Genomic DNA, 27,662 nt, shown 5'->3' on the forward strand with positions numbered 1-27,662 from the left:
ACTACAGGTATTCCCCAGTGTTTGAAAGTTTGAGTTATGCCACTTCACTTTTACAAAAGAGCCAAGTTAGTACCCGTTTTCACTAACTGAAAGAAATCGGAAGACAATTTCGCTTTTGTGGAAAAAGGCGAAAAGTGAAAACTGTTCAGCATTTCTTTCAAAAGCAAGCCATGGCAGAAGCAGCGCACACCCCAAACAGCAAGAGTGGGCCCACCGAGCTCCTTCCGCAGAACCACACCCAGCATCTCCTCATCCAGCCGCCATAGCTTTGAACTCTGTCTGGGAGCACCTGTGCCCTATCTTGACTTTGTGCATCCGTTAGCAAGATGTGTCCTAAGTTATCAGAAAAGCCTACAAGAGGTTATTTTGGGGGCCTGGGGACCCTAAAACCTTTTTTTCCAAGTAAATTAATGATAATTTCTTCTTCACTTTACACCATTTTGGCTATGAAAGGTTTCATGGGAACCCTTTACTTTCAGAGAGCGGGGAAAACCTGTGATGACACGGTACCCCCAGCCTTTGCAGGGCACTCACAGCTGGCAACGTTCTTGCATTTCACTGTCCCCCACCCCCCTTGGCAGCGAGCTCCCTAGGTGATGTCATCCAGCCTCATGGCATTGAGCAGCACCCATACACTGACAGCCCCCAAATTTACATCTCTGGCTCCAGACTCTCCCTGAGCTCCAGACTCATATATCCAACGGTCTGGCCCACTCAGATGTATCTCCACTCAGATGTCTGTTCAGTGTCTCTCCAGAGCATCTCAGATGTAACATGTCAAAACCTTAAATCTTGACTCCCAGTCCCCCACCAAACCTGCCCATCATCCTCCCCATCTCCGTAAATGGCAGCTTAGTCCTTTCTTGTGCTCAGTCTCCAAACTTGGTCAATTCTTAGTGCTCTCTTTCTCATCCACCACCACTCCGTTTAATCTGCAGATCCTGATGGTTTTACCTTCAAATTGGACTCCATCTTTCCCCCTGGACCCAGGCACCATTGCCATCACTTGGACCACTGTCCAGACTCTTCTGCCACAACCAGGGAGTATTGGAAAAGGAAAAATCTAAAAACTGAGCCCTAGGTTGGTGGAGGGAAAAATGGCTTCTGTATCTAGAAATCTTGTCAAGGGAAGCATGGTCTTCAGAGTCGTCACCTGTGGCATCACAGGGCCAAGTGCACTGGGGAGAGAGGAGATGGATTTTCCTGCAAAGAGAAATGTGTAAGGACACTGCCATTTCTTTGCCAAGAGCTACCCTAGATTAGCTACCTGAAACTCAGCTCTCCCTGCACCTGGAACTGTGCCCAGGGTGACTGGGAAAAACTGGTTGTCCTCTGTGATGTCACTGCAGAAGCGTGCAGGCCCGCTTGCTTTCCAGAGAGAAGAAAGAGGCCCCAAGAGAGACAAGTCACAGGCCCAGGGACCCGCCAGGGGAGGAGATAGGATCCAAAAGCAGGGCTTCTGCATCTAAGCCCAGGGCACTGGCCACACTGATCCCTCTGGGAGCTTGAGTACATTTCACCTCCCAGAGTCCTCTCTCTTCGCTTCTCTCTACATGTCAACACCACATCCCCCATCAGCCCCCTGACGGTCGGCTTCTCGGGGCTGCTCCCTCTGCCCCTGTGCCACAACTGGACTCCATGTCTGTAGGTAATCTCTAGGCCTTGCCAGAGACAGTCATTCCAGAGCTATTCTCTGCCCATCCCCGGGCCCTTCATCCCCTGGATGATACTTGTCTCCCCTAGGAATGGGGTTAAAGGTGAGGATTGGGGAAGGGGTGTTGCAAGAAAAACAGCGAGAATAAAATTTTATCAATGTAAAAGCCAAGGTGGGCCCCTTTTAAGATGGATGGCAGCCTTATTAAGAGTTTTTGTCTATTTTTGAAATTTCAGGTTTTTGATTCAATGAAATTTAAAGGATTGCTCATGAAATAGTTTAATTTTTTTCAAAAATCTCATTTCTTTGAGATAAAAAGCGACCTCCAACATTTTAAAGTATTGACAGTGATCCCAACAGTTTAAGTACTGTCCTTACCATACATGTGGCTATTGTGCGTGCAGCGTGTCACTGACACTTCCTAAACAATGGGAGTCATGGCACCGTGGCACTCTCCTGTGTTCCCCTCACAATGGGGCAGGGTGATCAATTATACCTGCACGAAACCAGTGCACTGGCGTATCTACCAAGCGTAAAATCCAATTATCTAAAACAACATGACTCTCAAATTCTCAGACACTATGTAATTTATAACTGGATTTGTATATTCAGAAACCTGTGGAGTATTCTTTGAATTCTTTTCAAATATAAATTATATTGAGTATTAACTAAAAACACTGAACTAAATAGCTTAACCACAAGAGGGGCTGAAGTTTGGTGTATGATTCAATGAATGTTTACCCATCATTTCAGTCTCAATTTTGGCTCAGTCCTAGCACATCCACCCATTTCTCTCATGGTAGAATTTATTTTTAAGTGCACAAGAGTGAGAGGCCCAGCTAGACACCATTGTCTTGTTACGAGGGCCACAGGGACGGCCAGCTGACAAAAGGCGTGTGAGAGGGGAAAGGTGCACACGGCATTTTCCCCTTGTTCAGCAGCAGCTTTGACTTAGAACAGAACGCAAAAACATATTATAAAAACAGAACGAGGGTCTGTTTCTAGGTTTGATTGAGTCACCCAGGACTTCACTTCTGCTGCAGAAGCCATTGCAGGAGAGAGGTACCAAAGGGACACTAATACTAAAACATAGGTGATCAGAGGCACCGAAGGCACTGGTTACGTGAGGCATCATCAAAAGACAGCCCTGGGTAAATATCGCACGTTTCCTGTCAGCTGCTAAGACTTGCATTTTTCCAACCGAAAAGCAATCCTGCAGGACTTTTTACTTATCACTTGTTTGGAGAAAGGCTGTCTTAGGTCCCTTCATTGAACATGAAGCCTAGATTCCCAAGTTAGTTTTCCTGTATCACCACAAGACGTACTACACTCTGTTAACACTGTTTGACACTGACCTGTTGTAATTGACGGTGTCGCTATTCTCTTGGGTATCCCGCAAAGAACAAACCCATTAGAGGGAAACAGCTCATTGTGAAATAGTGGATTGTTCCACAAAGATGTGAAGAAGGACTCTTGCATCTTGGCATCTATTAACCACTTCCAGGCATCCATACAGACAGGAACCTCCATGGGAAGCATTCTCCAGTGTCCTGCGCAGGTTGCAAATGATGAATATATTTAGAAAGTCTTTCACAACTTTCTTCCTGCTCCAGCCATGGCCTTGATCCTGTTCCCATCTCAGTCCTGGGCAGCTCCTTGGCCCCCTGCCCACCTCCCATGAAGCTCAAACTCCTACCAAAGATCTTTAATATAGCCCAACTTACCCATTTTTTTTTTTATGGTTAGTACCTGTGTATCTATTTAAGAAGCCCAAGGTCATGAAGATACACTGCAGTGTTTTCCTCTTGAAGCTTTACTGTTTTGCCTTTCACATTTAGATCTATGTCTAGGGGATATTCTTAAGATTTTAAGGTTTAAAATCTTGAATCTTGAAGTAATAGAGGTTCCAAGGGGTGAACTGCTCAGAGGGTACTGCCTGCAAGAAGCAGGGCCAGGATTTGAACCCAGGAATATGTATCTTACTTAGCTAGAGCCTAGGACAAGATGCGCTGGCAGGGGAGCTCTAGGTTTCCCCCCAAGGAAGGTGGCTGAGGAGTCATCCCTTCTCCCAAAGGACCATAGGCCACTCACATCAGGATACAGAATACTGGTGAATAAAGGGCCTGATACTGGGGCTGGTTTGGCTCCTAAGACGGCTCAGGGCTGCAAAGCAAGCTTGGGGGGCAAACATCCCATAATGTTCTTAGGAATTCATGTTCCATGAACCACCTGCTGAGAAACTCTTCCAAAGCTCTGTGGTTCAATGTGATGTTGACATGCAATTAAGATCACTGGATTTATCATGGCCAAGAGGTCTCTGGCTTTGCCTAGTCTGTTAGTTTTTCTCATCCTACTTACTGAAGTGACATATTAATAGATTTCCTGGTCTTAAACCATTCTTGCATTCCTAGAATAAGCCCTCTCTACATATGGGATACTATTTTTTTTTCATTTAAAGATTTTTTTTTTTTGAGAGAGAGAGAGAGAGAGAATCCCAAGCAGGCTCAGCACTGTGAGTGCAGAGCCTGACGTGGGGCTCGATCTCACAAACCACGAGATTATGACCTGAGCCAAAATCAAGAGTCAGATGCTTAACTGATTGAGCCACCCAGGTGCCCCTGGGATATTATTTTCCACATGCTGCTGCCCTCGTGCTGGTTTCCCAGGTGCCCTTGTAAATTCTGGGAGGTGAGGGAACCTCTGTGGAGCAGGGGACAAAGTCCCATCACCTGTAACGTTTTCCAGGATCAGAACCCACAAAACCAAAAGGCCAAAGCAAAACTTGAGGAAGATGATACTGTGGCCCAAGTACACAGCCCTAGCCTGGCCCAGCTATGGTGGGAAAACTGGGGATAATTTGCAGCATTCATAAATTTAACATTTTATCTATCAATTATTCATTGAACTTCCTGGAAAGTCCATGTTGTAGTAAATGGTCGTTTTTCCAAGCTATGATTTTGAGTCTTGTAATGCAAGCTGATGAGTGGGCCAACCCAGCCCCCCAGCATCTGCTTCTCAACACAGTTCCACGATTTCCTACTCATCGAGCATGACAGTGACTCACCTGGTGTTATATAACCCTGTGTTCTTTGTGGAAAATAGCCTAAGAGCCAACTCTAGGTGTGGACAAAAGAGGAAGGAAAATGAGGAGATCAGGGCCAGTGATGATTCTAGCAAGAAAATGAGAGTTTGGTGTGGGTTCAAGTGGAAAGCCTAATTCTGTCATGGCTTTGGTTCTGTAGCATAGGCCAGTTCACCATTTCCTCTGCAGAAATAGGGAAAAGTGGTTTGTGATGCTGTTACAGTGAGTTTGCCAGCCATTAAATAATCCATCAAACCAGAGATAAAACCTTAGTGAATGATGACAAGACAGTAAACTTGCAGAATTTAGATATGTAGAAGTACATGTGAGTTAATTTTGGTGAGTTTATTTAAGTGGCATCTTAATAATATCTTACATGGTCTCTTAATAGTGGAATAAATCACTTTCATCTTATATTTATGGAACCATGAAAGGCCTGTGGGTAGTCACTTATATTTCCCAGTTATTTTTTAATGCAGTGGTTGAAAATCTTCTAGGCAGTGGAGCACTCTCCTATTACCCCTGATATGGAAATCAGATGGAAGCAGGGCTCTTCCGTGTGAAGGGAGAGCAGTGAGCTCCATCCTGTACCAGCCTTTCCCCCTCAGCACTGGGGCACCTGTGTGGGACCTCTTGCCTCCCACAGTTTGAGAGGTTCATTTTCATCTGACTCATATCATGTCTCCACTGTCTAGAACATGTCCAGGCATGGACTACGCACTTAGTATTGGTGAGTGGATGAGTGGATGGATGGATGGATGGATGGATGGATGGATGGATGATCAAGTGAATGGTGAGTAGATGCCTAGGTAGGTAAATACATAGGAGGATGGATGATTGGTTGGCTGAGTGAATTTATAGAGGATTGATGGTAGATGACTTTATATTCCAATCTTTCTATCTACTATAATCTGCCCCACTTGTAATGCCACAAATGGCCAAATAAAAGGTTTCAGGACCCTGACATGACATTAGCTGACTTCTTATAGAGATGTATCCTCATTATAAGAAGAATCCTGTACACCAAGTAGCCTTTTCCTCACCCCCATAATCCCAACATTCAGCTGCCATCAAGATGACATCCTACAGGCTCGCCCCAGGAGCACCTCCTCTTTTCCTGAGCTCTGTTGGCACCTCACCCCTCTGTGCACCTTCCTCCCTCCTCTGATGTTGTCCTGCTGGTTTGTCCCCCAAGACCCAGCACCCCTGCGTGGATGTCCCTGACCAATCCCCGGCACTCTGACATCTCTCCATCACAGTTGCCTGGCAACCAGAGGATAGGGATCGGGAAGTGGGCTGAGAGGCCACCCTAAAAAGCAGAGAAGGAGACCCAGAAATGCCTAAGCAAGTGGGCCTCCCTTGCCGTGTCTCCTGCCCCAGCCCCTCTCCACATCCCTGCTGGGAGGCTGGGACCAGCCAAAGGCGAGCAGAGAGAAGATAGTGCCTGAATCCTCTTCTCCATATTCTGTGCAGTGACCGCACGGCCTCACCCTGGTGGTGTTAGCAGTATAGGAAGAAGTACACTGCCAAGGCCAGACTTGCCAGGGAAGTAGACCTGTGACAAATGTCTTCAGACTTTTCTGTGACAGGAGTCATCAGTCAGATTTGAGTCTGTGGCCCCCCTTTCTCTTCTAGCCAGCCTCTCAGAGGGGGCGGGCAGGACTCTACATCTAAAGATGTTAGCTTAGCACCTCCAGTGTCTCAGTGCCCTTTCTTTGTCACTGCTCCTCAGGTGGCTTCAGTCTGCAAAGACCGGCTCCCTGTACAGTCCCCAGACAGAGGGACTGTAGAGCTGCCTGTACACTACACTCAGCAAGGACTTGATAATGATCATCAGCCTCATTTTCCTTACCCTACATGTTCCCCAGACTGAAGCCAGCCCTGACCCCATTCCCCTGACACAGGACTGGATCTTCCTGCCCCTCCTCATACCCTCTGTGCTCACCTGGCTGCCACCACCCTCCCCACCCCTCTCAGACCCATTCACCCGCCCTGGAGGGAGGACCATTTGAGAATAAGTGTCTCTTTGGACAGCTGGCAAGCAAGTCCAGAGAGGGCAGAGGCATGCCGAAGGTCACACAGCAAGCGAGTGATAGAACCAGGAACAGAATCCAGTTCTTCCACCTCTACCCCTACCACGTCCTGCTCTCTTCCCCTGCTCTGTGCCACTGTTTGATGAATTTTTACACACGCCTGGGTTCAAATCCCAGATCTTCCATAAAACTAGGGCAAATCTTCAGCTCACCAAGACCCAGTGTCCTCCTCTATAAATGAGGGGAACAAAGGCATCTGCACAGAGGAGAAGCAAGCCCTAGACTCAGCTCCACATCCAGGCCTGGGTCATGTAGAACCTTCTGACTCAGTTGTGGTTCCCAGTCCCAGCCCTGGACCAGAAGTCTGGAGGCAGAGGCTTCTGCCTGGCACAGCAGTGGCCATTGGACCCAGGCACCACCCCAGTCCCAGAGAGGGCTTTGGGACCCCATCTGCAGAGAGGGGGAATCATCAGGCCTGTCTCTGAGGCCTGCTCTGGGCACATCAACTCAGAGAGGCAAAGGAACTCTCTGCAGTGGCCTTATGCCCATCAAGTGAGATCAACTGAGCCCTGCTCCATGCTCAGCTCTGCACAGTATGGGGCCGCGGGCCTCAGCCTCCTCCACCCCAGCTCTGTGCTCACATGGACCCTGACTGCAGCCTCCTCACTGGTCTCCCACTTCCCACCCTGCCCCCCTTCTGCAGCCAGAGGGCTCTCCTAAAACACTCTGAACACGCTCCTTCATCCATGTCTCTTCTTTGCCCTTGGGATAAAGGATAACTCTTGATTCGACATTCAAGATCCCTCATGGTCTGGCCAATGTCAGCCCCTCTAACCTCAGCCTCCACCTCTCTCATGATTCCTCAAATGCACCGAGCCCTCCTTGGGGGCCCCACAGTTCTTCTATGGTGGAATTTGCCAGACTGACTTACCATTGATCTGGAGCCCACCCCAGACCCAGACTCCTCAGGTAAGCCCTGATTTACTCCCCTATATGATAGCACCTCCTCCATTCCAACAATCTTCCAGTGCTTGTAAACAGCTGTAGATCCCGTGTCTGGGCTGGACAATTGGGTGAGTGATGGGAAGAAGGAAGGGCCAGTGGGTGAGAATGACTGAGAGCAGCTCACGTGGTCCACCCCCACACACTCAAGCACACAGAGCAAGCCAACTCTGACTTCCCTCCATGCCATTCAAATGGCTCCTGGGCTCCCTTTCTGTGCTGGCCTTGCCCAAAGCACTGGAGAAACCTGGTGACAAGACAGATAGGACGCACGTCCTGCCCTCCAGGGGCCCTCAGCCCACCAGGAACCAGAGCGAGTATGAGTGGAGGCTTGGGAATTGCATAGAACAGGCTGGATCTAAGTTCTGGCTCCACTTTGACTAGATCTGTGCCTCAGCTTCCCCATCTATAAACTGGGGGGAAAGACAACACCTACCTCTCAGGTTGCTGTGATGGTAAATGAGATAATGGTGCTTATAAAGGGTGTAGAGCCTGACCGGTCCTGATAGATCCTCACTGAGAGCTACCATATCATTCACATTGTTCCTTGGTGAGGAAATTGCCCCAGGGCCCCTCATCACAGTCCCAAGCACACCTCTGGAACAGATGCAGAGATAGAAGATATACAGAATAGGGGGCCCCTCCCCCAGCCCTCAATTGTTTGCTCCTCTTCCTGAATACCTGCTTGCTGTGATCTGTCTCTTCCCAACACGCACTGGCTCCCTTCTCTGGAATCCCGGTGTCTTATCAGCTATGTTCAGCTGTTGATATGCCTTCACCCTGGATAAGCCATAGGTCATAGCCTGCTTTGACTATAATAAAGTGATCCAGAAGCAGCAAAGCATCATTTTAGGGATAGGAACATTTTCATTTATCAAGATCAAAAAAAAAAAAAAAAAAGAAGAAGAAGAAAAGAAAAGAAATGAGCTCTCAGAGCCTAGTGCCTGATAATCACAGAATAGCACCTTGGCTAAGAGCATGGGGCTTAGGCTGCCCACTGCCCCAGGTCCTCTGTGGGCTATGTGACTTTGGGCAAGTTACTTAACTTGCCTGGGGTTCAGTTTCCGCACCTATTAAATTGGGGATCCCATCACAGTCCATCATGAGAATTGAGGTAATCTAGTGTGTGAGACCTACCAAGCATGGTGGGGGACACACAGTAAATGTTCCAGAGACAGTACCTACTCCTGCTGGTATGTCGAGCGGGGTGGGGGGAGGCAGCCTCTCAGGGAAGAAATGGTATTTTGAGGTACAATTTCCTTTTGGTCATGGGCACTTGTAGAAGGAGCTTGGGAAGAAAGTTCAAGATAGAGGCAAAGCTTGCTTTATCCTCTGTCCTTGTGCAGCTGGTGTGCGGTGGGCAGAGAGGCAGAGGGGTGGGGCACAAGGGCTGTCAGAGAGGTCATATATATCTTGTTGATAAAATGGACCCTGTGTTTAGAAATTGGGAGACTTTCCCTCATAATTTAAAGCAGCACCTACCTCTGCTGGTCGCGGTGACTGGAAGATTAATTTCTCAACTGGCCATGCAGGCAGGCACCTGTGCCAACTGGCTCCATCTGCAGGCACGGGTGATGCCATCTCTGTGCCCAACTGGTAATGAGACAGGCACTGCTGGGGGGGGGGGGGGGATGTCAAGGCTCTCATCTGATGCCAAGGCCGTGGAGGGAGGAGCATCCTCAAGGTGACCCTGAGGGGCCAGCACCTTGCTGCATGCTGAGGAGGACAGGCACGTGTGCACACATCCAACACTAGGGGTTCATGCTGGGCACCTGCAGCCTTGATGGGCCAGCTCTCTGGTGCCATGTCTGCCTTGAGTCATGGGTGACCAGTGTGTCCCAAGTCATACACACACTGAACAGGACACACTGAACAGGACAGTGTGTGGACCCCATACACTTCTACCTTCTCCAAGGAGAGATGATACTGTGGACATTCCTAAGTCCTGCTCTTGGCTTCGGATGTGAGAGGCCACATGGTGAGGAGGAAGAGGGTGACATTGGTTGGACAGCTGGCTGGCTTGTACTTTAATGGAGAGAATATGGTAGCAGGTGGCCACTGGCTTAGCTCTAGTCCAAGCCAAAGCCCTAGCCCCCAGCTCAGGAGTGGTAGCATGGGGCACTGAGGTCACACTAGATGAGTGGGGCCAAAAGCTCCATTTCATGCCCAGGTATAATCACTGTGTGGAGTGCTGTGTTGAAAAAGATGCTGAGGCTGCCTCCTGGACCAAACAGGAAAAAGAACCACTGTCAGTAGCTTCTGCCACTGGCCCAGCTTGAGGGAAGAGTGGTGGGCTTGTTCCATGTCCACAGCCAAAGACTGATTCCTCCTAAACTGAGGTCACACTGGACGACTGAAGCAGATCTCTTTTGCCTGAGACACGGACAAGGTGGGGAGCCTCATTTTGCCGCCTTTCATCTCTGGGTCTTGAATAAAAATGGAAAACTTTAGCTTAGGGTAGCTAGCTGACAGCCAAGGGAATAAAAATAAGAAGCTGGAACTTCATCAAAACCTTAAGCCGTCACAACCAGTCAAGAGCAGACACAAAACCAAATTCTGTAGCTTGTTGAAAGTGGGGTACTGAAGTCTCCAACTGTTACTGTTGCATCGTGGGTTTCTCCCTTCAGCCTTTGTTCCATGTATCTTAGGACTGTGTTCTTAGGTGCATATATGTTTATAATTGCTATAGCTTTCTGATGGGTTGACCCTTTGTCATAAAATGTCCCTCTCATCTCTAATGGCATTTTTTGTTTTAGATTAAAGTCTATTTTTTTCTAATATTAGTATAGTCACTCTGGGAGGCCTCCTCTGATCTGATCTGATCTGATCTGACCCCCTGACACGTCTGGGTCAGTTACCACTTGATCTCCCTAGAGTGCCCCAGGTAAGGTTTCACTGGAGCAGGAGGCCAGCGTTAGAGTCCAACAGAGTTGGTCCTCATACTTTGACCTTCTGTGCATTCCCCACCCCTTGCCAAGACCTTGGTAAGGTCATGCTGACCTTCCAACCTCATGTCTTGGTGGAGTGGAGTCCCTGTCTAGTACTGAGTCTTGGGTTCCAGCCTCAGCTCTGCCACTCGTTTGCTGTGTGGCTTGGGCAAGTTCATTGCCCTCTCTGAGCTTCTCTTTTGCTATCTGTGAGTTAGCTGCGCTCTCAGGACAGAGGCTGGAGAGGAGAGGAGGGGAGGTCAGCCACCATTGGCAGAGGCTCCCGCAGGCCGCAGGACACAGCGCTGCTCCCTTCCTCCCTGGCACGAGAACAGCTAGGACACAGTCCATGGGGCGGACCCCAGACGGTCCTCCATTTATTTAGGGACAAATAACTCCCAGGGCAGCATGTATGGAGGAGAAATTGTGGCCAGTTCTGTGCCTTAGTTCAGTGTCCTGTCTCTTTGTTCCCAGTAGCTCGCTACAACCGTACCAGCTATTTCTACCCCACGTTCTCAGAAAGTTCGGAGCACAGCCACCTGCTTGTGTCTCCTGTGCTGGTGGCAAGTGCAGTCATAGGTGTGGTCATCATCCTCTCCTGCATCACCATCATCGTTGGCAGCATCCGCAGGGACCGGCAGGCCCGGCTCCAGCGTCACCGCCACCGCCACCGCCGCCACCATCACCACCACCATCACCACCGCCGCCGCCGCCATCGAGAGTATGAGCAAGGCTACGGTGAGCTGCCGTCCACCCCAGGCCCAGCCTCCCATCCAGCTGTGACAACCCGTGGGGGAGGGGGCAGCCCTGTCATGGTGGGGGCGGGCAGGGTGGTTGGCAGGGCATCCAGGAGGTGGTCAGGAAGAGACCAGAGGCACTCACCAGAATGCTCTTGGGGCCCTGAGAAGTCCAGTAGTCTGCCAAGGGTGAGGCTGAAGGTCAAAGAGAGGATGTGGTGCTACTCCCCAGCCTTGGCCACTGTTGGTCCAGGCTTTACTGACAGCTGGTCCAGCTGGTGTCTGGATGGAGAGACAGATGGAGAGAGGGATGGGGGAGCAGGATGACAGGAAAGATCAGTAGGGGGTAAGGACATGGATAGGTGGGGGCACTGGGTGGGATGAGTGAGTGGATGGACCAGAAGCTGGATGGAAAGACGGATGCGTGGGTGGGATGGGGGATGGATGGCTAAATGGGAGGGTGAAAGGTGGATGAATGAAGAGATGGATGGATGGTTGGATGGGGGGTGGACAGAGGTGTGGACTGGGTGGGATGTGCGAGTGCATGGATAGAGGCAATAGGTGTGGATGGACGGAAGATGGGTAGATAGGAAGGTAGAGGGATGGATAGTAGGGGGGTTGAATGGGTACATGAATAAGTGGATGGATGAGTGATGGCATGAATTACGAGTGAATGAATCTATCCCCAGAGAACTGCCAAAATGCAAACAGAACTGGTCTGAGAGTTTCCCCATTAGGGGAATTACCCTTACACAGATTTGGTTGCAATTCTTTGGCCGACCCGTTCCAGAAGTGTCCATCTGGCTAGAAGGCCTGAACTTTTTACAGATTACAGCCACCTGACTCTGCCTTACACTTGGAAGGGGCCAGTTATCTAAAAGCCGCAGGAAGGAACTCAATCCATTCAATTCTCAGACCATGGTCAATGGCAGGAAAAAGCCTGCCCTGAGGCCTGATGGGACCTCTGCCGGACTTTGGGGGTGGCATATCCCCAGAGGCCACCATCACACTATACAGTAGGCAATCTGGAGGTTCCAGAGCCGTGGCAGGGCCCAAGAGCCTTCCCTCCTACAGGGCAGACAAAGCTTCAGAGAAAGAAAGAAAGGAAAAATTTAAAAACAGGTTAGATGGGATCTCATCAGCCTGGACCTTGGGAGGCCTGAAATCCACAGCCCCCTCCCAACACGCCCTGATTAGCCGGAAGCTTTGGGCCACTTCCTGTCCCTTTCCATACAGTTAACTGATTGAGGAAGGTGACACCTTTTAGCGATTAAGGATACCCACAGTTGGTGTGCTAAAGCAGGTAGGAACAGGGAGGTGGGCGCTCACTGCAGGTCTGGCTCTTCTCACGCAGAATCTCATTTAATCCTTGCAGCAGTCCTGGAGGCAGCTGCTGTTTATTGCCTTCCCAACTCACAGATAAGGAAGTTGAGGTTGGGGTATTCAGGCTATTGTAACAAAAATACCGTAAACCGGAAGGCTTGTAAACAAGAGAAATTTATTCCTCAGCTCTGGAGGCTGGGGACTCCCAAGATCAAAGCACCTGCAGATTTGGTATCTTGTGAGAGCCTGCCTCTGGCTCATAGGGGAGCCTTCTCCCTGTGTCCTCACATGGCAGAAGGGACAAGCTAGCTCTCTGTGGTCTCAGGACACCGATCCCAACTATAAGGGGTCCACCCTCATGACATAATCACCTCCCAAAGGCCCCACCCCCAATTAGTAGCACCTTGGAGGTTCAGATTTCAATATACGAATGGGTGAGGGGGTGGAAAGAAACATTCAGACCAAAGCAGGGTGGCTAAGTAACCTACCTAGGGTCACACAGCCAGGTGGACCCCAGATTTGAGCCCAGGTGGCCTGATCTGGATTCCTGCAGGATAATCACTGCACAGCACTGCCTTGGAGGGGCCGGTGCTCACGCCCCTGAGGGAGGTTGCTGGTGTGGGGGCAATGCCAGCAGGGGCCCTGCCATGAGCTCAGGGCACTGTCTGGCAGACACACTCAAGACCAAGGGGCCCTTCAGACCTGGATGTTGCTCCTGTGGCAATGCCGTCAGGAGAAGTCCAAGAGCAGGAAGCTGGGCCTCTGGACAAGACACAGAGAGACATCACCGTGGCAGGGATCAGTGGTTCACCCTCACTGCCCAACAATGGAGACTAAACTGAAAAGTCAGCATTAATAAAGCAGATGTTGAAAGCTCAGCCAGCCCAGTGTCCTCTAGAGTCCCCAGAAGCCAAGGACTCCCCAAGAAGCCAAGCCAGGAGCATTTCCCAGACCAGCCTGACCCTCAGGGAGGGCAGGACTCCTGCCCAGAGAATGCCCACCCCCGGCAAGGAGCCCAGGTCCCACTCTCAGCCTCCCACTATGCTGCTGGTCAGGCCCAGGATGGCCACCCTGCCGGCCTCCCATGGCCCCACTCTTGCCGTCCCTTCCTCCAGCTTGTCCCCAAGCACTTCTTTTGTGCTCCTTCCCAACTTCACTCCTTTGCACATGCCATTCCTAGGCCGAGAATGCCATTCCCTGTACTTCCCCCACTGACAAAAGCCTGCTTGTCCTTCCAGACACAATTCAAATGTCATTTCCCTTTGGGAGCTGCTCTGGCCCCCTCATCCCTTCCAGGCAGGGTTGAATCACCCTTCCCTGCACTTCCTTGACTTACCCACACTTCTCCCAATGCTCCTGTCATGGAATGACAGGGAAAGCAGGGCTGTGTTACATCAAGGAGAGCAGGGCCTGTGAGTAGCTCTCACCCAGCTGGGCCCATAGCCCCACACAGGATCTGACCCAGAGAACATGCTCCACGGGCAAGGGTAGGAACGACCTCATTTCCTCCTCACGGCAAGAGCTGTGTTAGCCCATTTTAAAGACTGGGCAACCAAAGCAGCTTGTCGAACAGCCTGAAAGCATCAGGCCTGGGCCTGATACTTAGAGCATAGGAGAGGGGCCCACGGTAGATCCCAAGCTGAAGTTTGAGAGGTCAGCCTTGGCCTCGAGGAGGCAAATGGCCCTGGGGGTCACAGGGCCAGTGCCACACAAGCAAGGCCCTGGCCCTGATCTCTGGAGTAGGTGGGTTGACGGCAGGTCAGAGCCAGGCCAAGTCTGGGGACAGGCCTCTGCTACTGTGTGCAGACAGACAGCAGCCCTGCGTCCCTGTCACGATGGGTACCCATTTTGGGGGCTCCCGCCTCCCTGCCCCACTTCTCCTCTCAGCTCTTGCCTTGGCACCTCCCTGGGGCCCCAGTGGGGAGCCCAGAGGCACTGATGCCCCCCACAGCTTCCTCCGGCCTTCTGGAGGGAACCCAGAGGCAGCCAGGAGCCTTGGAAAGATGCCAAGGAGGAGAAGGAAGCCTGCTGTGGTGCGCAGCTGTGGGGAGAACAAAATAGCAGAGCACCCACAAGCACCCACCTGTTGGTACTGGGGGCCCCTCTGTCCTACAGACACCCCCTCCCCCTGGTGCTAGTGATCGAGGCTCTCCTGGTCTCACTCCTGCCACGCTGCCTGCTTCTTCTCAGACTTTTTTGTAGATTCCCATTCTCTGAGGAAAGGAATATCAAGGTCCCTCAGAGCCCAACCCTTGGCCCTGGGCCCTCTGGAGAGGGCCCTCCCCGCTCCATCTCAGCCACCTGCCAGCTTCTAGCACCACCCATCAGCCTCGGCCAGGCCCCCCGCCAGGTATTTCTCCTTGAGGGCTTATGGGCCCCTCAGACCCCAGATTCCAAAATGGCCTTCAACTTCCACATCCCACTGTAAAACCTCGGGGAAGTTGTTCAACCACTCACTGTGCACCACAGGTGAGTCATCTATATGATGGGTGGGTACACAGGGATCCTGAACTGTGGACACTTCCAGCCTCCGCTCGACACCCCTCAGTGGCTCCCCACTGCCCTCAGAACCAAGCTGGCCCTCCTCCGCCTATCCACAGGACCCTCCTGCAGTCTGGCCAGGCACAGAAAGAAGAGCCAATAAATGACTGAGAAAGAAAGAAAAGAAAGAAAAGAAAGAAAAGAAGAAGAAAGAAAGAAAGAAAGAAAGAAAGAAAGAAAGAAAGAAAGAAAGAAAGAAAGAAAGAAAGAAAGGAGGGAGGGAGGGAGGGAGGGAGGGAGGGAGGGAGGGAGGGAGGGAGGGAGGGAAGGAAGGAAGGAAAGAAAGAAAGAAAGAAAGAAAGAAAGAAAGAAAGAAAGAAAGAAAGAAAGAAAGAAAGAAAGAAAGAAACCCTATTTCCATAAGATGGAAAGATCTTGCGTTTTAGGAGACAGATCTGCTCTCCTCTTACTTGCTGGGGTTTGGAGAAAGTGGCCCCACCTCTCAGTTTCTACACCTGAGAGCAGGAGATGGCCACCGTGCCCCCACGGTTGTGAGGGTGAGTGTGGTCATGAGGATAGCACACAGGAGGTGCCCATGGATGTAAATTCCTGCTCCCCACTCCCAGGCTTGTCAAGGGATGTGCACTGGGGTTTGGGCTAAATCAGGCACCAAGGTGTTTCTTACTTTTGGTAAAGAAAGGGATAAGGGGTGTCACTTTCCATGAGGGGGTTAGGGGGGCTTCTGGAGGCCTGGACCATCTGGATCTGTGCTGACATGGAAGATGGGGAAGGAGAAATTACTAAGAAAGTAATTTGGGGAGTTCAAATGAGGGGTCAGGGGAGTCTTTCCAACTGTTCCTCAGGAGCTCTCTTGGGAGTGAGCTGGGTCATTTCAGGATTTGGGGTCTGAGCTAGGTGAGCACCTCAGAGCAGTCCCAGTCTCCCTAAGTTCTGAGCCCCCAGGATGCCCAAGAAAAGCAGCCAAGGAGAGAGGCGAACGAACGGCAGTGTGGCTTGGCCTCATCAGCTCTTAGGCCTACCTACCAGGGCCACTCCCACTTGGTTCCAGGGACCGGCCTCTGCCTTCCGAGGTTTGGACAGCCACAACCCCCTGCATGGTGGAGGGGGCCCTCCCCAGCACCGGAGCCGCAAGGCCTAGGCTCCACTTCAGTCTTCGCCTTGTTTCATGCTTCCTTCTTTCCCGAGTTTCTTCCTCAAGTTCTTCCAGAAATTCTCACCCTTCAGCTGCTGCCCTAAAGGGAAACAAATCTCATTTCAGCTCCTTTTTATAGCATGCGTTATTGGGTACCTTTTCCCTAGTACAAAAGTAATATGTGTTCACCATGGAAAATTTTAAAATACATAAAATCTAAAGAAGAAAATAAGGGTCACAATCCTGTCGTCAAGACAGAGCCACTGTTAATGTGTTTGGAATATTCTCTTCTGAGAGCTTTCTCGATGTCAGTAGATAACCTTGGGATTACATCTGCAGATAGAGTTTCACATCCAGATTTTTCTACTCACCATGGTATCATGAGTGGGAAAAAGAAATTAGGGAAGAAAGAGCAGTCTTTATGGTTATACAGACTGCGCGGGAATTCCAGCTCCATGACCCTGAGCCTCAGCTTTTTAGTCTGCCTGTAGAATGGGGACGGACAGTGCTGCTAATCTAAAAGAAAGGTCATGAGCCCCACCCCAGACAGATAAGCCCCGCCCCTGGTGTTGAGTCCTGCTCTCTGAGGGGAGGAGCCATCTGAGAGCCCACTGTGGGCAGGGAGACTTCATGCCTCAGCCATCTTTGCAGCTCCCACTGTCCCATAGCCCCTACTAGAACTGTCAGAAACGGGGCGATGGAGAGCTGAGAGTGAGGAGACAGGATATCCAGCTGCCCTCTGGCCCTACCAATAATTTGCTGTGTGGCCTCTGGCAAGTCACTGAGCCTCTCTGAACCACACTGGTAGAATGAGAAGATTGTGCTCTATCAGCACTTCCTAAGCAGTGTTACTAGATCTAAGAAAAGAAGATTCTGTCATCAGATGTTGCATAAGCACAGTCAAATGTGTTTCTCAGCTGCAGGACTTCTCAGAGCCTTTGATGTGCTGATATGTGATGTGTACACACACACGCACGCACGCACGCACAGAAGAGAATGCAGTATATGGAGTCATTAGAACTCATAGAAGCACCTTTTCTCTTGGATAATTGCAGTGAATGATGTGTGCAGGGAGTAGGGAGGCCTGACCCCAGAGACCTCTGTAGCCCTCACTCCCTAACTCTCCAGTTTCATGCCCAGCCTTTCTCCATAGTTCAAAGCTTCCGTTTCACACCACACTCTTCTTTCTAATCTCCTTCCTTGGCTCAAGCTGGTCTGTTCCCTCTGCCTTGCCTGTCCCCCTTCTCTTGGCTAATTCCTAGATAAGACTCAGCTTTAGGAGCCCCTCCTCCAGGAAGCCCTCCCCGACCTCCAGGCTGGGTCGGCCCATCTCTGACACAGGACTGGTACTGCATCTATCAAATCTCATAACACACTGCTCAGTACGGAGCTGTCCCCAGGCCAGGCTGCTTACCACCCTGGGAGCCCCACTTTCTCTCTGCACTGCCCCATGCCCAGTGCAGCATCAGTGCTCACATTCTGGGGCTATCTCTGAGAGGATGGTAGGCAGCTGTGCTTGGCGAGGGACCAGGCGGTGAGCTGGAGAAAACAGAGTCTCAGTAGCCTCAGGTAGACACGTAAGGACCTCCCTGGCCCCGGCCTGAAGCCCAGGCTGACTGTCTGTCCTCTGCAGTGTCTGATGGGACCTACAGCCGCTCGAGCCACAGGATTCGCTACAGCTGCAGCCCTGTCGAAGACTGGTCCCCGCCCTTAGATCTCAGCTCTGATGGGGACGTGGATGTCACAGTGCTTCGAGACCTGTACCCAGATTCTCCCCCAGGGTAAGCAGGCCACTTGAAGGAGGAGGCCATGAGAGGGAGGGCCATTGGGTGTGAATCCCCAGCCACCAGGGGAAATAGCAACACTTCCCCCAAATCGTGTAAATGCAGAAAATATCTTCTCAGTGGGTGTGGCCATCTCCTGACCAAGCAGGTCCCAGTGGGGCAGATAGACTCAACAGATGTCACCACAAGACACTAGAGAAGGAAGAGAAAAGTTCAGCTCCTTCAGACTGGGGTCGAGAGTAGAGGGTCCAGGCCCCAGCTCCTTACTATGAACTCAAAGCCCAAATCACACCCACTGGGTCAGGGGTCATTATGTCCAAACTGCACCCGTGGCCATGAGGTGGGACTGTCCCATTGGGGGATTCTTCTCTTGGCAGGGGGGGGGGGGGGGCTTTGGATTCTCCCTGCCCCCCTTGGGCAGATCACCCACAGGTTAGTATTTGAAAAAAGAAGAGAGGTCAGGGCCTCCATCACCTCCCTACCAGGAGACCCCTCAGGCCCCAGAAACAGCCATATAACCCCATCACCCTTTACCCCTTGGGGGGCAGTGGGTGCTTTTGTAGCCCTGCAGCTACGGGTCCGGAAGGGCCACTTTGGGGTGACTTGAGACCCAGGAGGGTCAGGCAGCCCGAGGTTGCTCCCACCAGCACTGCTCACACCGGAAGATGCTCCATCAGCAGGGGCCACGGTTGTTCTGAGCAGTCTGAGACCCAGGGTTCGGTGACAGGCCCCCCCATATCCACACAAGTTCAGGACCAGAATCCGGCCTCAGTGGTTCTGGGGTGCCTTTCCTGGGGGAGTTGAGGGTTTCATTAGAGCTGGCATGGCAGAGGCCTGGCTTGGTCCACACCAGGGCAGCTGTCCCTACTGATGGGCTCCCGGCCCTTGGGGAAAGACATCTGCACCTGCCCCTAAGGCCAGGTTCCACAGGGCCCTGAGGGAACCTCTTCTCTTGTAGTTATGAGGAGTGTATGGGGCCAGGTGCCACCCAGCTGTACATCCCCACGGATGCACCACCACCCTACTCGCTGACCGACTCCTACCCCGTGCTGGATGGCATCATCGATGTGGGCGGTGGCCATCACCAGCAGGCACAGAGGATCCTGGGCCAGGGTGGCCTCCGCACCGTCTCCATGGATACCCTGCCCCCTTATGAGGCTGTGTGTGGGGTCAACCCCCCATCAGGTCTGCTGCCGCTGCCAGGACCAGAACCAGGGCCAAGGAGCCCCCAGGGCTCACCCATCACAACCTGGGCCCTGGTCTCTGGCCCAGAAAGGATTCTGTGAGTGACCCAGCTAGCTAGGTCCTCCCGGTCCCTCGGGCTGAGCCACAAAGGGCGTGCACACACACACACACACACACACACACACACACACAAGGGCATGCACACACACACATACACTGATATGCACACACAGTACCCCCACATGCACACACATATACGCAGTCGTACACACACACACTGACACACCCATGTGCACACACACACATCCAGATATGCACCACACATGTACAGACATGTGCATACACACAGCCCCCCCCCCACATCCACACAAAACCATCTGCTAAGGTTTCATTAAAAATGAAGCTTTCTTGACCTCCCGTCTCCTCCCCAGCCTGTTGGCCATGCCTCTGCAGACAATGCTGGGAGAAGACAGGTGGAGAAGGGACAAGAGCTTGCTCGTCCCTCTCCCTGGCCTGTTTGCCTCTGCCCTCACCTGGCAGGCTGTGCCCAAATTCTGATTCTGCCTCCAGAAACTGCTCGACCATCCCAGGTCAGCCGCTCGCCCCCTCCACCGCGGAGCAGCGTGCCCTCCTGGCTGGTGAGACAGGCTTCAGTGAGGTTCAGCTATACACTGTACCTCTCCCTCAATTCCAGGGCAGCCACAACATCACCACCCTGCCACTTATGGGGCAAGGGACATGGGTCTGGGGGCTCAGGCACAACCTGGAGGTCCTCACCACCCACCTTGCCCCCTCCCTAACCCAGCGCCCACAGCCTGGTTGTGCTGGCGGAGTTATTTAGGAGGCCCCCACCCCAAGCGGCAGGTGATAAGCAGGGTCCTTGGTGGGCGTGTGACGATGGTGGTGGTGGGTCAGAGCTGTCCCCATGTCAGTCCAAACACTGCCCAGGGCTGAGGGTCTTCGAAGAAGAGGAAGGCGGCCTAGGCACAGCTCTGAGGCAAAGAAGTGGCCCCTTGCGAAGTGTGCGTGCCCAGATGACCATTATGACCCAAGTGTGGGCTGTCCTCCTGGGTGGCCGCTCCTGGTTGAGAATTATGAGCCGATGTGTTCTGGTCCTGCCCTCCAGGGTGTGTGCAGACGTACAAGAAAGGGGAAGCGGGCCCCCTAAATACTAGCATGCCACCACGAGAGGCCGCATCTGGGCCTCACTGCCAGGGGCTCCACAGAAGGAGATATATGGGCATGACTGCTCATAGAGTGGCCCACAAATCCCAGCAAATCCCATCCGAGACCACGCAAGTAACAGAGCTGATTTCTGAAGACCCAGCCTGCCAGAGAGGGGCAGCCGAACATCTTCACGGAATGTCCCGCCAGCATTGCCGACGGCAGGAAGTGGAGCCTGGAGCCCACCCTGCCCCCCACCCCCATCCATCCCCTACCCACATTCCAATTTCTCTATTGAAGGGCTAAGATATTTCAGTAATCCCTTTCTTGAGAAGGAGGGTATCCAGGATGGCAATCGTGAATTTTATTTTCTGTAGAAATAGGATTTCTTCTGGTGCAGAACTGAAAGAAATCCGTCCAGAGGTTCTGTGGCATCCTGGCACGCCCGACTCCCACCAGGAAAGGGACCTTGTTTACAAGCAGTTCTGTCCGCCTCTGTGGTGTACTGTTTTCTAGGCAAAAAATATCTGTCTGTTGTACTGTATAGCCTTTAAATGCACTCCAGGGATGAGACTTTTAAGAAATGCATCCTGCTTCTGCAACCCTAGAGAGTACTGGGGGGGGGAAAAAGATTAAAATCCCTCAGTACTCATCAGTGTTTGAGGGGTGGAGCTAAACAGCTTTTCTTGTTCCTGGATTAAGCGCTACATAAGCAACAATGTATCTTTTCTGTGTTCAAAATAAATATATCGTATCAATAAAAATGTTGCAAGAAATAACATTCTCAAAGAGTGCATGGACTGCGGGGGGGGGGGGGGGGGGGGGTGCAGGGCAGCCGGTGGGCTCGCACCATCTGACAAAACAAACAGCAGCAAACTGAAATATCTTATTTCCCCCAAGATGGGCAGCCCTGGAAGCATCACTTTCCTATTGACATGGATATTTGGCGAGTCGGTGCCTTACACGAGTTCCTTTTTTTTTCTTAACTTCACTGAAACCCGACATCCTCTCTCAGAGACTTGTCCAGCGTAAACGTCACCAAGACAGGCCATAAGTTTTGGACTTGACTCCGGGAACACCAGGGACTGCACATCTTCCTTTCACAGCGGTTGACTCTCAGCACCCTGATGGCTTCTTCAACTCCGAGAAAGGGGGTGGGAGAATTTGTAATTGGACTGAAGTGAGTTGTTTCCTTTTCCTTGAAAAGATTCTTTCCCATGCTCTCAGCTTTGGTGGTTGGTCCCTTGGCTGACAGAGGCTGGTTCCCTTCCACTGTCATCCTGCCCTCCCACTCAGACTCAAGCGGCCTCCACCAGCATAGTCCTAGACCCCTGAACGCCCTGAAAGCGGGTGGGTCCTGAGGAAAGACCAGGTCCTAGCCGTCCTGCATCCAGTCCAAGCCCACACTGCCACCTGCTGGCTGCCTGCTGTCAGTGCTCAAAGCAAACACGTTGGGCCCCTGGAGAGGAGCACTTCCCTTCTCCCACTTCCAAATCTACTGACGGCGGACATTAGCAGTTGGAGACAGGACTTGGTTGGGTTTTGAGCTGGTCTGCCACCTTTGCGATGTTCCATGAGGTTTAACCATTCAAGCATTCCATTTTCAGGAGTCCCTCCTGCTCGTCAGTTTCTCTCTCTGGGCACAACAGCCTGATGCCCTAAGCCCATCTCCCCGTATGCAAAATAATTATTCCTTGATCTGAAACACCACTGTGAGTGGCTTGGGTGCCACCTCTGTGCTCTGGGGCCCTCTCCCTGGGAACGAATGTAGCGGCCCTCATGGTGATGGTGTCCAGTCCCGTGCTGACTCCAACCTGAACCACCCCACGCCAACACCCAGTTCCAACAACACACAGGATCCCCCTGGATGGGGTGGGCTTGGCATTTCCTGCCTCCCCCATCCATGACACAGCCCATGTCACACACAGTGCCACATGCAATGTCCTTCTGCACACTCTTACAAGGAAACTAGCCCCCTCTCTCTGCCAGGGCCTGACAGTTGGAGCCAAAGAGCACACCCCAGGTAGTGGGCTCAGCCTGGGGCTCATTAGGGCCCCAGTGAGATCGGAGGTGACAATTCTCAGGATGGCAGGAACAGGAGGGGGCAGGACCAGACCCTGGGACAGGAGGAGGGTGCAAGGGATTGATGAGGAAGGTGACCCGGGAAGCACCAAAAGCGAGGGGGCCGTGAAACAAGGAAGGGAAGGAAGCCAATTCAGGGTGTTGTGGTCACGCGGGTCCCCTTCCGAGGGGCACGAAGTGGAGAGCACACCTCACAGCCCCCTGCCAGGAAGAGGGGGTGGATTTCTCCCACTGGCTCTCAGACTCTCAAGGGTCACTGTTGGAGGCCACCCTTTGGAGAACATTAGCCCTGCCCCCCTGTGCAGCTGAGCGGACTTCTCTGGCCAGAGAAAGTCTTCAGACAGGGGGGTTGCAGCTGCTGGCAGATAAAGTCCTCTCCACTGTCAGCATGGTCTGCCACTGTGCCAGTACCTATGGACATGGTGCGTTCCAGGGTCTCAGACAGGGCGTCAACAACATCTGCCTCACACGCGCAGCAGAAATCACCAGACGGAGGAAGGACCGTTGATACAACGTATGGCTGCCCACAGCTGCTCCTTGGGACACCGACCGGCTCCACCTGGCCAAGCCCACCCGCACATATACACCCAGGGCTCTCTCACACCAAGTTCCTCGCGACACCCTCAGACACACGCCCACGTGGAGCATCACTCAGCTCCCACTACACTTGCGCAGGTGGCTTTGGGGCACACACACTAGTGCCCCCACACTCAGAGCTCACACCCTCCGGGGTCCCACATGCACACTCCAAGGCCACCCACTCAATTCAGGCGTCACCGCTGGTGTCCACCTGATGACTGACCAGGTTGTGGGCCACGAACCGTGGAAGGACAGGCAGCTTCGATGCGTGAGACGGCAAATCTTCTGTCATGGGCTCTGCTCTGCTTGACCTCACGCTGAACCTCTCAGGCCAGGTGAACTCTCTCAGTCAGAGCCAATTACCGGGGTCAGGCCGGTATTTCTGGGCTGCAGCAGGCTGGGCACGCCCTTGCCCCCACGGTCCCAGCCCAGCTGCGCCTGCTCAGCGTCTCTCCTAGGAATCCCGGGGCTCCAGGCGCCCAGGCCCAATGGTCACAGCCCCAGCCATGCCACACTGACTCCCCACCCGCCTGACCCCTGTGGTCCTGGGGCCGCCCAGCCTTCTGCTCCTTAGCTTGTGGCTGCCTGATCCATGACCCACCACAAAACTGGCACTATTTGGATTACAGGGTAAAAGAAGGCGGCTTTGGGGGAACACTCCACCCCCCGGCAAGCTCTGAGCACCGTCACCCACCCCCGTGACTCACTGCAAGAGACAGAAACCCAATTTGAAACTTCTTAAGCAAGAAAAGATATTTACTGGCTCACAGAACTAAATTGTCTAAGTGACAATTCTGACTTCAGGCATGGCCAGATCCAGGCAGTCCAAGAATATGGGCAGGTGTATGGTCTCTCTTGGTTCTGCTGCCCACCTTCATCCTCCCACAGGAGCAGTGGCTGTGGGCACCCCAAGTCTATGTTGGCAGGCTCATGATCCAGCCTCAAGGGTTATCTTACTGCCGGGCTCCGACATCTCCCCCTCCCCCCAGCCCTTCCCTTGCTGGACTGTTCCTGCGTGTCTCAACCATCCTTGCCAGACTGGGGGCCCAGGGTCAGGATTCAAGCTGGTTCTTCTCCGGGTGGTGGGCCCCAGGTGGGGGGAGGTGGCGGTTTGTGGAGTGGACAACTAGTGAGAATATTCAGTTCAATTCTGATGGAAACATATTCCTCCCTGTGTTTCACGGCCTTGAGGACAGTAAGTACAGCGGTCCAGACCTGGGAGCCCCAGACCAGACAGCGCCCACCCCTGTTCTCCCCGTGGCCTCTGAGCTGCTAGGCTTGGCAGGGGATTTGGGAGGCTCTGTGCAGCAGGGACAGCTCTGAGGGAAGGCTAGGTGCTAGGACCCAGGATGCTTGGCTGCCCCCTCTTCTGTCATCAGCTCACTGTGTGACCTTCAGCCAGATCCTTTCCTTCTCTGGGCCTCAGGACCAGCCCCCCAACATATCCCCAGTGCTCCCCTCACCTCCCTCTGACCCCGGCATTGTCACCAAAGTTAGTCACCCTGGCAAGCAGAGAAAGCAGGTTCTCACTAAGCCAGTTACTTCCCGAGGGCCCAGAAAGTGTGAACACAAAGCCCACAGTTCAAGAGGCTACAGAGGCCCAGTGGGGAGGAAGCAGGCACTGGAGGAGCTGAGCTGACCCCAGCACCGAGAGCACAGGGAGGGGAATGGTTCCGGGCACCCTGCCCGGCTTTCCCCATCGTGATCTCGGTCCACCCTGGAGAGACAGTTCACAGGCACGATGGGTTCCCTGAGAACCGAGGAGCAAGATGTCCAGAAAGTGTGAAGTCGTTACATCAATAAGTAACTAACACACGGTGTGGGTGTGGTGGCGGAGATTAACTTGTGTGTACCAAGTTGTTAAACTTTGGCTATGAATAGGAAAAAAGATACAAACTGTTTTATACACACACACACACACACACACACACACCACCACCACCACCACCACCACCTTCCTTGGCCTGGTGACTGCCTCTTCAGCACAACTCGGTGGCCTGCAACTCTGTATATCCCCCTCCCCCAAATCTGCCATTTCCATTCAGTGCTCTTACAAATCTTTGGTATCAAGGAAAAAGCATGGCCTTGGGTTTCAGATAGTTTGGGTGTGGTAAACTATGTCCTCCAAAGGTGTCCAGGCCTGAATCCCCAGAACCTGGGAATACGTTACCTTCTGTGGCAAAGACACTTCGCAGGTGTGATTAAGGACCTTGAAATGAGGCGAGTATCCTGGGTCATCCAGGTGGGCCCAAGGTGATCACAAGGGTCCTCACCAGAGGGAGGCCACAGGGTCAAAGTCAGAGAAGATATGATGAACTGAAGCAGCAGGAAGAGAGAAATGAGAGATTTACACCCACTACATTCCAGAATGGAATGTAGCGGGGTCCATTTTCAAGCAGTACTCCAATTGGGAAGTGACTTCCCAACCACAGGGACAGGAATCTCCCTGGCCACTGAGCTCAGCAAAGACTGCAGGAGGCAGGGGAGCTAGAGACAGGAAGCAGAGAGCTCCCAGATGTGGTGAGCCCAGGTCTCAGGCAGGTCCAAGGCCAAGAACAAGGCAGATGCCCTTCCCGGTGACTGGAGGGCCAGGAGGCCAGCAGAGTCACAAAGCAACCTGAGGATCAAGAATGCTCGGCTGTGTAGAGAGCGTGGGTGGCTCAGTCGGTTGAGAATCCAACTGCGGCTCAGGTCATGATCTCGCACGCAGTTCCTGAGTTTGAGCCCCTGTGCTGACAGCTCGGAGCCTGGAGCCTGCTTCAGATTCTGTATCTCCTCTCTCTCTGTACCTACCCCCGCTTACATTCTGTCTCTCTCTCTCTCTCAAAAATGAATGAACATTAAAACAATTTTTTAAAGAATGCTCAGTGGTGTTACTACAAGGTCATAACACCCCCTCAGTGGGGCTCTCCAGGCTGCGAGCCACCCAAGGGCAGGGACTTTATCTCCTTTGCTTCCGAAGCCCCCAGGCTGGCATGGACCAGGGACACGGGCTGGCTGCTCAAGGATAGCACTTCCCCCAAATAGCACAGGAGAACATGGAAAGGAACCCCGCATCTAAGAAGTTGGGAGATAGAACGCATGCCGCTCCCTCCCAGCAACTCACACCTGCTCTGTGAGAAGTCCTAAAGCCGAGAAGCCGAGGGACCGTAATTAAACCAGCAGAATCTATTTGGCCACAGGAAACTGTTACTCCCATAAGACTGATTACAAACCCCACCAAGTGCTCCTTATGGAGCACACTTTGAGAAATGCTGACCCACATGGAAGGAGTGAGTCACCGAGTGGCTGAGTGAGTGAATGATGACTTAATTAAGTATTGGGTGAATGAATGGCAGGAAGGAAAGAAGGAAGGAAGGAAGGAAGAAAGGAAGGAAGGAAGGAAGGGAGGGAGGGAGGGAGGGAGGAAGGAAGGAAGGAAGGAAGGAAGGAAGGAAGGAAGGAAGGAAGGAAGGAAGGAAGGGAGGGAGGGAAGAAAGCTGAAGGGAAGGAAGGAAGGAAAGCAGGTAGGGAGGGGGGAGGGAGGAAGCCTGGCTCTAAATATTGCTCCCTACTCCTATCTCCCCAAATTCACTTTGCCCTGCCTGGTGGTAAGGGGCTCAGACAGTGGGGGTGAATCAGGATCCTAATGGGTGCTGCCCTATTTATACCTGGGTCTGTTTTAAAGGGAAAATCCTGTTGTTTATTTAATGTGTTTCCTCCTTAGGCAAGGCTGGGGTATGATGAAAGACATTCTAGCATGATCGCGACTCCTCCAGGGCCATAGGGCATAAATGGGATCTCAGGTCTGAGAATAAGCCAGTGAACTGTAAAAAGACAAAAAAAAAAAAAAAAAAAAAAAAGGTGGAAAAAGCAGGGAGGGAGGGAGATTGTTCCCCCAAAGCAGTACCAGGATTTGCGTACCGATCATCTGGGAGGCAACCCTGGGAAGCACAACAGGAATCAGGAATTAAAACAAGGGTGGGAGAAGAGCCACTCATGAGGAGGTGGGCACTCATGAGCAGGTTACTGCAGGGGACAACCGGGGATGATCCCACTGGGGACCCCCTAAGAGAGTGGAGAACACACCCCAGAACTGTCCTGCCTGGGGCAAGAAGCTGGGAGTTCTATCCACCCACCCTCCTTGGCTGGTGTTAACACCCTGGGACTTGGAGTCTGTCCCACACACACCTGCAGCCCGAGAACATTCTCAAGCATGAGGGATAAGGAGCCTTAGCTGGTGGCATCCAAAGTGGGCTGGGGGTTATGGGCTGGCACGCAGTGTCGGCTGCAGAGGGGTGTAGACAGCTGTGGGCACCGCTGTCTCTGTTTCCCCATTTGTTTAGGGGGCGGGGCAAGGACAGAGCCCGATCTCAGCTCTGCTCCACTGGAAGGAGGTGGCACAGCCCCAGCAACCCTCGGGTCTGAGCCCCTCAGAGCGACAAGCAAAGGCAGAGCCGGGCTGTGTGTGGCTTTCTCTTTTGCTAGCACAACTTC

At 52.4% G+C, this 27,662-nt stretch overlaps 1 protein-coding gene and 1 long non-coding RNA gene across 3 annotated transcripts in view; one reads left to right on the plus strand and one right to left on the minus strand.

The window, feature by feature from the left end:
- The window catches only part of BEAN1 (brain expressed associated with NEDD4 1), a 36,944-nt gene extending 15,640 nt beyond the window's left edge, over nucleotides 1-21,304 (plus strand). The window contains exons 3-5 of one of the 2 annotated variants that reach the window (XM_058706899.1): nucleotides 11,173-11,436; nucleotides 18,026-18,173; nucleotides 19,135-21,304. In XM_058706899.1, the coding sequence (XP_058562882.1) occupies nucleotides 11,173-11,436; nucleotides 18,026-18,173; nucleotides 19,135-19,462 (740 nt within the window). In that variant the 3' untranslated portion in view covers nucleotides 19,463-21,304. The remainder of the gene's footprint in view (nucleotides 1-11,172; nucleotides 11,437-18,025; nucleotides 18,174-19,134) is intronic. The other variant, XM_058706901.1, reaches the window with a different exon arrangement.
- On the minus strand, nucleotides 1,077-8,635 carry LOC131499134 (uncharacterized). The gene is made up of 3 exons (XR_009255735.1): nucleotides 8,453-8,635; nucleotides 3,010-3,204; nucleotides 1,077-1,203 (listed from the first exon to the last, which is right to left on the minus strand). It is a non-coding gene; the product is annotated as an uncharacterized LOC131499134 (long non-coding RNA).
- Nucleotides 21,305-27,662: the final 6,358 nt, after the last annotated feature.

The sequence above is a fragment of the Neofelis nebulosa genome, chromosome 17, assembly GCF_028018385.1.
Source record: "Neofelis nebulosa isolate mNeoNeb1 chromosome 17, mNeoNeb1.pri, whole genome shotgun sequence".
Taxonomy (NCBI): Eukaryota; Metazoa; Chordata; class Mammalia; order Carnivora; family Felidae; genus Neofelis; species Neofelis nebulosa.